At 40.3% G+C, this 10,957-nt stretch overlaps 1 protein-coding gene across 1 annotated transcript in view; it reads left to right on the top strand.

Moving 5' to 3' along the window:
* Nucleotides 1-10,957, top strand: part of LOC118337238 (transcription factor IIIB 90 kDa subunit-like) — a 119,705-nt gene that overhangs the window by 3,340 nt on the left and 105,408 nt on the right. Inside the window, 2 exon segments of the mRNA XM_035674166.1 lie at nt 1,421-1,495; nt 10,659-10,857. Of these exon segments, the coding sequence (XP_035530059.1) occupies nt 1,421-1,495; nt 10,659-10,857 (274 nt within the window).

The raw sequence follows: 10,957 nt of genomic DNA, 5'->3' as shown, positions 1-10,957 counted from the left end.
TGTCTGTGTCTGTGTGTGCGTGTCCGTGTCCGTGTCCGTCCACAGCTGCTTATCTGTGTGTAACATTTACCTCCAGATTGTCAGTGACCTTCAGTCTGCAGGACGTTTCGCTCCTGCTGTCTGCACGTCTGTCGTAGTTCCGCTGACTGTCCACTAGAGGGCGCTGTTACACCACGATAATAATCCATCTGTTCAGGACGCACTGGTCCTTTCTTTAGTTATGAGATTATGTATTTATGTTGTATAGTTTTATTTAGATAATTACTTACTTTATTGTTATTTTCCAAGTTAAATCTGAAAATATTCTCTTGTTCAAGCTTCTTTATTTTCTCTTATGATTTGATTATCTTTTGGATTTTGTGCTGTTGGTCAAACAAAGCAAGGCATTCTGGGATGTATTAATTAATTTAAATTATCGTATGGTGCTTCAAACTTGTGTTGAAGTAATACATTTTATTTAAATTTCTTTCCCACTGCTGGAAACTTTTAGTTTATCGTCCAGCTCTGACTTTAAGTTACAACTTCAGATTGTTTTCATCATTAGAAGGTGGTGGAGGAGGATCATGTCAATTACAGTGCAAAGCGACACCTTCACAAACAGCAGTCCAAACCTAAAAATGATTAAAAATACATTCAGAATAATTAAAAGGAAAAGCACCAAATCCTTTTTAAAAGCTGGAGCCATTAAATGTTTGCATGAAAATGGCAACTATTCTGTCAGTGCACTCATTGATTAATCAACTGTAACAACTGTTGGGTGGGTTTTAATTTGTAAGACTCACATCATATATTGAAGTGAATGTATATTGAGTAAATCTACTCGGTTACATTCCACCACTGTTATTGGAGATGCAACTACAGATTATTTTATTATCGATTAATCTGCAGATTATTTTCTTTATTGTTTATTAGTCTGAAAATAATAAAAAATCGCCTTTCCTCAAAGCCAGTGGAGACTCCTTCAAAAGCCTTGTTTTTATTCAAAAAACAGCCCGAAAATATTCATATATTAAATATTTATAATGTAAAACAAAGAAAATCAGCAAAGTGTCAGATTTAATAACCTGAAACCATCGGATGTTTTGCTTGAAAATGACTTAAAATTCTGACTTTAACCACTTTAGGTTATGTTTATCTGTAATAAAAGTTAAAATAAATAATTGTTAGTGTAAATTCAATTCAGAATTTGTGTTGAATGAATAGAGAACAAACAGTTTGAATCTATAATCCTTTTGTAAAAGAGATTTCAAATCTCAGTGGTAAAATATATTGACAACCTATTGAAAACATACTGTTTCATATTAAAGCCATCAGTCTGATTTGATTTAATTTAAGTAAAAGTGAATAATTCTGCTTTTATAATGACTCTTATCCATCTAAAGCACTTTCCCTGATATATGAGTCTGTGTGTCCTCTGCAGGAGCCGCCACCCCGTCTTTTGGAGACACACATTTAGGCGTGGGCAGGGAGTCCAGAGCGCAGACGCTGTCGAGAGGTAAGTGACCAGCAGAGGGCGCCACATGACTTTATTAAAGCCTCTGCTGCACATGGAAACTGCTGTTTGGATCTTTCATTATGCAACTAAACTCTGGTGACTGTCAGGAAATATGGAGGTTTTGTAGGAGTTGTTCGGGATCATTCATTCACTCCTAATGTACAGTTTTTACTTATAAACACAGATTAGATAAACGACTTCAGAGGACCTTTTATCTCTCAGACGGATTTTACAGAAGATATATGATAAATATGTTGTTTATACTCTTTGTTTGTACTTTATACTAGTTTCTACATGTTTACTTTAATCTTCACGTGTTCTGTATTGCGTGCAAATGTTCTCTCCTCTGAAAGCAGCCGCATTGCAACACGTCGGCGTTTTTCAACCTCGTCTGACACAACAGCCGAGCAATTAAAGGATTTTCTGCATTTTTCCGAGCAGATTTACCTTCAATCTTTTTATCCTGTTTGTTCTCCTCTCAGACAGGAAAAGCTGCAACATGTTCTGTTTGATGAACTGTAATAATCGTACAAAATGCTGTTAAACAGCTGTTTTTATTGGGCGAATTTCGATGTTCCAGCCTAACTACTTCGTTGTTGGTTTGTGTGCTTCGGCTCAGCTGATTCCTGAGTGTGATACAGGCTGACAGACCCAAGCAGCATTATGAGGGTGTGTTTGAATCTCAGTGGTGAAGAGGAGTTTGTACATAAAGGCTGTCAGGAACAGTTTGATTCATGTTCTCTGCTGTTGGTTTGTTTGTTTGAGCAGGTGGCAGTGATGCTCCAAATCACACATCTGCCATCTTAAGAGCGAGTTCTGGTGCAACATTTCACCATCAGTTTAAAACTTCAGTCAGGAAAAATAAAGTTCAAATGATACAGTGGTTTACAACCGACGGCCACTAGAGGTCGCCAGAGCTTCACAAGGCTTTTAAAATAACATATACAGTGTACTCAGAATTTAATCTATTTCTGCGAAGAAAATTACATAAAATAGTTTTTTCATGTTAAGATTATTATTAAAGACATACATTTAAAGTAATGTGACAGGATAAGGTCCTCGGAGGTCCTTCACTCGCTCATAAACAACCTCGTCCTGCAACAGCAAAAGAGCTAATAGCTCAATGAGAAGAAAACTTGTATTGAATTTGTAAAAAAAAGAAGCCTGTGACTATGTATGATTGTTAAATATAATTTAAAAAATACTTAATACAGACAGATAATAGTTAAAACTCATCTCTGATCAACATTCACAAGAAAATAATCTGCTCAAAATTCATCCAAATCTCTCGTTCCTGTAGTCTTCCTGCAGTTTTTGTGTTCACTGTTTGTGTTCAATGTACAGTTTATCAGCTGTTCTGTACTGTTGTTGTGCATTTAATATAATGTGAAATATCCATGAGATATGTCATTCAGCCAGTTTATTCAGTGATAGAAAAGGGCTCCTTGTAGTTTGATTGTAAGGGGAAAAATCTATAAAGTGTTAATCATGTGTGAAACTTTATTGGAGTGAGGTTTTATTTTTAGGCCATATCTTTTAGGTCTATAGTGTGAGGTGGAGTGAGTGCTGAAGACTAAAACGTAAGATTAAACATTAGGATTAAATGATGAGAGACATGTAGAGGAGGTGGCAGTGTGTTTATATCTCTTCAGAGCTTCTCTCGGTTGGATCTTTGGCAGCTGGACAGTAAAACTTCAGAGAGACGTTAAATCAAACTGAAGGTTGTGTCCCTGTTGTTCAGACAGAGTTGTTGCTGTTAGACTTCACTGTATCTGAGATAAGCTGAGTGTCGGCCCGGTCGATTTATATCTGTCAGGCTCTAAATTGACCTGTTCCTCGTTATTTTGGAGGCCCCCCCCGGAGGGACCTCAAGGGGCCCTTCAGGTCGTCCCCGGATACTCACGCTGATATACACGAGTGTAGAAACATGTCAACAACTCCCAGAAAGCCGGGCTGAGCGCCAGAGCTCGGATGCGACGGCGAGCAGCTGGTTACCGCGGCGACGACCGTCTGCTCGGCTGATGATGTTTCAGCGACGGAGCTGCAGAGTCACAGAGCTGTCAGACCGCAGCAGACGCTGAGTAATGTGTGTGTGTGTGTGTGTGTGTGGATTGGGGATTAGCTCAGTCGCAGTGTGTGTGAGAGCAGATAGGAGGAGGATGAGGGTTGGTGAATACTTCTCATATATTCTGTACAGGAGGAACAGAGTTTAGTTATTGTGTTTGTGGATGGAGGCTTTGTTTAGGATGTTTGTTGTCATCCTGTGTGTGTGTGTGTGTGTGTGTGTCTGTGTGTGTGTGTGTATAAACAGGTTAAATCACGGTCACAAACTGTTGAGCAAAGTACAGAAAGACAACTTTTTACACAAATATCTGCACTTTCTATTCCTTACATTATAAAACCAGGCTCATGACTTTAGTCTTAACGCATCCTGAGGGGAATGATCAATTATTATATTGTTTTGGATCATTGAACGCCTTCAAGACTGTTGCATATCACACATTACAGATGGCAATCAAGTGTGTGTGTGTGTGTGTACTTTTCCCCCCTCTGGAGATTTATTTTATTCATTTATGATGATCATATAATACAGTAAACAGCTATCTGATGCAAGTGTTGTAGTGTTTATAGCAGACACCCGTCCCTATAAAGAGTAAACAAGCCTTCATCAGCTGGAACGTTAGAGAGTGTGTGTGTGTGTGTGTGTGTGTGTGTGTTACCTTTTGGGTGTTCATCCAGGGTTCAACATTGGAAAGTTAGACTTTGGTTTAGCACCTACTGGGCAGGCACACGTCTAAAATCTAACAGCTGGTAATCTTGGTGTTATATATTATATATGTTTGACTTTTTCTGGGCTGGGTGCTATATGTTTTCATATTGAAGCAGATTAAACAGACCTTTGGGCAGTGGCAGGCTAGCTGTTCCCCTTGTTTCCAGTCTTTATGCTAAGCTAAGTGGCTGTAGCTTCCTGTTTACCACACAGACACTGAGAGTGGTATCGATTCAAGTGTTCAACTATCCCTTTAAGTGTGTATGTGAGTAAGAGTAGTGTTGTACTGCGTGTGTGTGTGTGTGTGTGTGTGTAAGGTCTGTGGGGAGATTTATGGCCGTCTGTGAGTCTGCAGGCGTCTCTGAGAGAGGACCAGCTCTTCTTTTCTTTCTCTCAGTCCTCCAGAAACTTTCCCCAGCGGCCGTCTGCGCCTCCACCGTCTCACCGCCGTCTGATTCATATCTGGGAGCACAAACCCCGCCTCCTCCCGTATTAGTGTTGGACAATAATGTATCACCGGTCCCTCATGTGTTGGTCCACACGGTGCGCCGCGGTGTAGGCGTAAACTGGAATTTAAATGCAGCTTTAAAAAGCGGCTCCAGGCAAGATTTATGTGAGAAAACACACTTTGTCTGAACAGTCTGAATCATAAACTGGAGCTGCAGTAAAAGGCCAATGTCTGATTCCCATAAATCTGGATGTAGAGCTGGAAGGTGAATGAATATATTGATACTGCGGTGTGAGGCAAGAATCATCTAGTCTAGTTAATTTAATATTAACAATGCATCAAATGACTCAGCAGCATCATCAGCTCTGACAGAGACAGCTGAAGAGTGACTTGTTCGTACTCAGCAGCAGATTTAGTATATGGCTCAGCCTCAGTAGCCACGTTTACATCAACACGTTGAAGTATCGCATTAGAAAAGGGCAAAATTCGAAAGAGAAACCTCCCAAATTTAACAGAGTTTTTTTCGCTCGCTTGAGGTTTTTTGCCTTTTTCAGAAACAGTCCATGCGCTTAACGGGGAGACGGGAACACTTCTTTCACATAAGCAAACATTTAACTCGCATGACTGATCACCTGTTTCCGCTCAGTCTCCCCTCTCCCGTCGCTCTGTAACACATCGTGATCCCTCGCCACGGATCCGATACAACCTTCCTCACATTAGTAATCACATTAAATTAATAAAACTAAGTGTCATACTTCCATCCTGTTTCCTGCATTGTTCCACTGCTGCTTTATTCACATGACAGTGGATAGAAACAAGCTTTCATTCACATTTTTTTTGTGTGCACATTTATTATACATTATATTCAGTTAAAATGTGCAATATATTTAGATGAAAACATAACCAGTGTTTCCAGTGCATAAACTCTGATAAACTCCACTGTACATTACCTGCTGAGCACCAAACAGCAGACACACACAGTTCAACATTTAAGAGCCAGATATCTTTACGTTGTTCAAAAGTTAACGTCGCTTCGTTTTCTGAGAGATTTGTAAGCAGAAATGTTCTTGAGGATTACAAGATGTAGGACAAGAGAAAGCAGTGTGCACAAACAAAATATACCCTTAACACACCCTCCCTCCCTTCTGCTCAGTGAGTCGTCTACAACAATAAAGGAATAGTAAACACTGTGAGCACTATGGGTTGTTTCTCAGGTAGCAGACAAAGGGCAGCCAGAGAGTGTTCTTCAGAGAGAAACTAATTTTTCCTCAAGATGAAGGATGTTGGTTGTTTAATTGAGCCACAGCTTAAAAATGGGAACTTCCTCCACACCATAAGAGAGATGTTGCTGCTGTGCTCTTGTTAATACAGATGTGGCGTCTGAAGATTCTCTGCACAAGGATCCGGTTTGATGTGGGTGTCGTTTTCAAAATGTTTCTCCAATATTTTTCTTTCCTGGGACAGAGAGCTGTGTTAGATTTATCCCACTGAAGGGGGAGTGTTGGTGTCTGGGAACATCTTGTGGAGCCTTGACTTTGAATAGTGGAGTCTGTGGGTGACACGAAGCTGAATGAGACGATGCCTAGGGTTGATGGAGCACGCGTTAATCTCATTACGGCTTTCTTGCTGGAGATCTGCATCCCCGGCTCATTCTCCATGTGGTTCTTACTGCTATCATAGTGGGCGGGTTGATGGATTGTGGTGAATCATAGAAGGATAACATCTTTCTGTCACAACCTGCATGTTGGAGAAGGAACTAGAAACTGAGGGTGACGCACTTTCAAGAGAAGGTAGTTTCTGACTGGCAGAAACCTGAAGTAATGACTCAAAGGGAGCTCAGTCACTAGTTGTGTGAATGGCGAGGTCTCTCCACTGTAAGACTCTGTTATCAAGCTGGGTGGTAGGAATGAGCAGGAACATATTTACTGTTCACAATAAGAAGTGTTAACAGTGATTTTCTGAAGTGTTCCTCTTGAGACAAATAAACAGAAACAGGAAGCCGCAACGTCCTCCTGACGTCATCGTTGAATATTAACATTTCTGTGACAACTGAGACTTTATGATTATTTTCGTCATCGATTAATCAGCCTATAATTATCTTACATTGTTGGTCTTTAAATGTCAGAAACGGTGGGGAAATAAATGGCGATGGCAGCTTGAAAGAGACTGATGACTTAAAATGTCAAATATATTGAGTTAAAAATGAGACGGTATGAGTAAGAGAAGCAGAATCAAAGTGATTGGTCCACTTACGAACTTCCACTGGAGCCTCCAGCAACATCTCGCTGTTACCACCTTTAGTACTGAACGTTTGCCTCCAGGTTGGAAGGTACCAAGAATGCCATGTATTTGACACCCTAAGCATGAGTGCAGCCAGAGTCGGATCGATAAGTGGGATCGATAATGACATAGCTATCAATAACGTGATCAGTTCCCATCCTTATTGGTTCCCAGTTGATGTCTGTTACTGGTTTTACCTGCTGTTCACACACAGTGTTTCATCCAGCTACTATTTCACTCTTTTCTTCTGTGCTAAACAAACTTTAATCAGCTGGTGTTTTAATTGGACTTCCTGAGTGTGTCCCTGGTGTAATAACGTCCAATCAGACCTTACTTTACCTGTAATCCAGGTGTGTATCTGTGTGTGTCTGTGTCTGTTTTTGTGTACATTCTGGTTAAAAACAGTTCCCCAGATATTTTGATCACATTCTGTGGATGTATAAATGTCATGCTGCTTCAGGGTGTCCCACTTTTTGTTCCTGTAAATGTTATGAGGCTGTACTTATGTTAGAGGCTCCTATTAAGGAATCAGTTGCTGTTTTGAGGGTTTGAGCTGAAGAGTCACATGAAGGGCAGGAAACTTACGTTTTTATTTTTTAAACCTGATGAGGAAGAAGAGTCCTAATTACAGCGTCGGCGTTCAGAGTCTGCCCTACTTATCATCTGACACTCACTTTCTAGGAAATGAGGGTAGCAATTAACTTTCATCTTCACCGAAGCTGCTTCACACACACAGTTTGGACTTCAATTTTCAAGTTTTGGAGTTTTTTTCTTCTTTGGTCTCCTGCCTCCAGATCTTTGGCTTGTTTTTGTTTTTGGGTTATTGTTATTTGTATTTATTTCATGTATTTCTGTACTGCATGTCTTCTGTTATATTTAGTTCCTTGTTTAGCTCCAGGACAAGTGTCTGAGCTTTCAGATGATCAATTAAACATTTATTAACCAGTTTTAACTGATTCAGATCTCATTAGACAAACAAGGAGTTACTAAATAAATAAATTGTTTACAATAATAAACTGAGAGATTACGTCGTTTAATCTGCTAAAGAATTATAAGACAGGCGACTCTTTTAATCTCGTTTGAGCTCTTTCTGGAGCTTTCAGCAGCGTCTCAATGGGTTTCATCACTGTTTGCTATGTTTGTGTGGACACGTTACCAATGCTCAGTCTAAAAGTTTGATTTAATGTCTATATAACTTAAAGAACTTCCCCTTGCAGCTCGTGCAGCAGCACACCATGAACTCTGCAGGTTAAGGCCTTGTGAAGGACTATTATTACTCCCACACTGAGGAAATACAGTGAACATAAAAAGGTTAAGTTTCATAGTTCATATTATCTTATGCAATAGTCTGAGATATTTGCCCTCACTGGTAGCTTTCCAGTGTTTGTTGTTGCTGCATTTCCTTTTCTTTGTAATAATTTCCATCATATTCTGCCTAAATCTGCATATTGTGACTTGCAGTTCTCCCTGTTAGGCGTAACGTAAAGACGATGACAGGTTGACCTACCTTTGACCCTTTATTGACATCAAACTCAGTCCCTGTTTTCTTCACTTCATGAAAACAGATTTTAAAAGTGTCTTCCATGCAGTAGTTCCACTTTTGAAGGCTAGAGTCAATCAATATGTGGGACGTAGGATTAGGATGCTGTGGACCTGAACACCCTAGTTAGTCAACACGAGAGAATATAAAGGAAATATGTTTAAACCCTCATTTGAACCACAAACTAGAGTTGTGAGCAGTGTTGTTAATGTAAATTGGCTTAAAGTAAACTCCTGTATGCATTTGGTGGTGTGTTCTTTATACTATGACAGTTCGGTAGCACGGGTCGTCTACTAATCAGAAGGTTTAGGGTTCGATCCCCAGCTCCTCCCTCTGCATGTCAGCGTGTCCTTGAACAGGATACTGAACCCAAAGTTTGCTCCTGATGTTATTTTCTGAATGTGACGAGCTGTGGCGCTGTGTGAATGTCTGTGAATGTGTTTGAATGAATGAATGATGCACAGTCCATTTACCTTCTCATTCTTGTTCAGCAATAACCGTACTATCTCAGGGTCGATGATCTCAACAGTAGATGTTAAAACAAAGCAGAACTGAACCCGTTGTCTTCTGGAAGATCTTTGATTAGCCTGAAATCAGCTGTTCAGAAACCTCTCTTGCTGTAAGGTCCATTTAGTAAACGTTAAAGAACTTTTGATTGTATGATGTGCTCTTCATCGGCAGATGTTGGATCAGTTGTGATGGAATTGTACAGTTTGGTTTGGTAGTTTTTTCGTTCATGTCGTCTCAAAAGTGAATATTAACATTTCTGTGACAACTGAGAATTTTTCATCCACAATGGAAAGCTCCAGAGCCGCTGAATAGACCTTGTGGTGAGATAGACTGGAATCATCTTCATCTGACTCAATGCAGTAGCTGTGTGGACCTCATTCTACTGAATAATGAGAAACAGATTAACAAAACTCCAGACGTGTTTATGGTGTGGGTGTGTGTAGTGTGTGGTGTGTGTCACCCCCATGTTGAAATCTGTTAAAACTGAACCATGACGAGATGCGATGAGCTCAGACCTCACATTCCCAGACACACAACTTGTTTGTAACAACATGTTGAGCTCATCCGAGGTCATGAACCACACCACACACACACCACCACACACACAACAACACACACACACACACACACACACACACACACACACACAAACACACACACACACACACTTTTGTCCACCTGCTGCTCCACCTGAACTGCTTTGCGCGCCGTGTTGTTGGATGTTTCTGTGCTTTGCGTGTAATGACATAGTTACAGTCTTTCCTGTACTCATGTACATTTGCACACGTGTGTATAATGGGACCCTTGTGCTCGTCTCCAGGCGTGTGTCCTGACTCGTTTGCAGACAGTAATGTTTACGTGCCTTACCGCATTCAGGTCTTTCCCAATAGAGAAATGAGGCGATCATGACGACGACTTTACAGCTTGTCCTGACTTAGCTTAGAGACATGTGAGAGTACACTTGAACCCTGACCAGACAACCAGTGACATGGACCCGTTAATATAATTAACTTTTATTTATATAGCACCTTTCAAAATCAGGGTTACAAAAGGGCCTTTTAAGGGTAAAACAACCAATAAACCATCAGTAACAATATATGGAATTAACACTAAACACTAGCAATGAATAAACTAATAAAACGATGGTGAATGAAAGGTTAGAAAAATAATCAAGCCTATAAAAGTGCGTTTTAAACAGAAACTTAAATGAAGTAATAACACTTTACATCCTGATCTCTTCTGGCAAACACTGTCACCCTTGTTTTTTAAATTGGATGTCAAACTAGGCAAGAGGAGGCAAAAATTATGATGAGTACAGGTGGGCAATAAAAAATAAGATAAGATGGACTTTATTTGATCCCAGCGTGGATTTACCTGGAAGATTTACCTTCAGCTGGTTCTGATTCGTCCTTTTTATATTTAAAACCCCAAATGAATGCGCTTGTAGACATTTTCCATTAAAGTTTCTGAACTAATCATGAGGATGAACCTTAAACCTTTTTGATACAGTTTTGACTTCTTTCCTCTTTCCTACATTAAATGATAAAAAGTGTTTAAATGGAAGATAGTCACCATGTTTCTGTGAACTGACATTCTCTTGTATTTGTCTCTTCAGCCAAACACAACATCAACACTCTGGGTCACCAACTGCAGATGAACAAACACTGTCTGGACACGGCCTTCAACTTCTACAAGATGGCGCTCATGAAGCACCTGACCCGCGGCCGCAAGTCCTCCCACGTTGTCGCCGCCTGCCTCTACATGGTCTGCCGCACTGAGGGAACACCACGTATCCTTACTGTACTTTGTTGATCGTGTTAACGTTCGTCCTGAAGTAGCGTGGGATCATGGGAGTTGTTGTCTTCACCACCATTGGCGCCATTGCAGTCAGCTTCTCCCGGTTAGGATTCCTTC

This window comes from Morone saxatilis, unplaced genomic scaffold (genome assembly GCF_004916995.1).
Source record: "Morone saxatilis isolate NCDOM2014 unplaced genomic scaffold, NCSU_SB_2.0 Contig3, whole genome shotgun sequence".
In the NCBI taxonomy this organism is placed as follows: domain Eukaryota; kingdom Metazoa; phylum Chordata; class Actinopteri; family Moronidae; genus Morone; species Morone saxatilis.
Note: the sequence above shows the minus strand (reverse complement) of the source record. Positions and strands in the feature narration are given on the sequence as shown.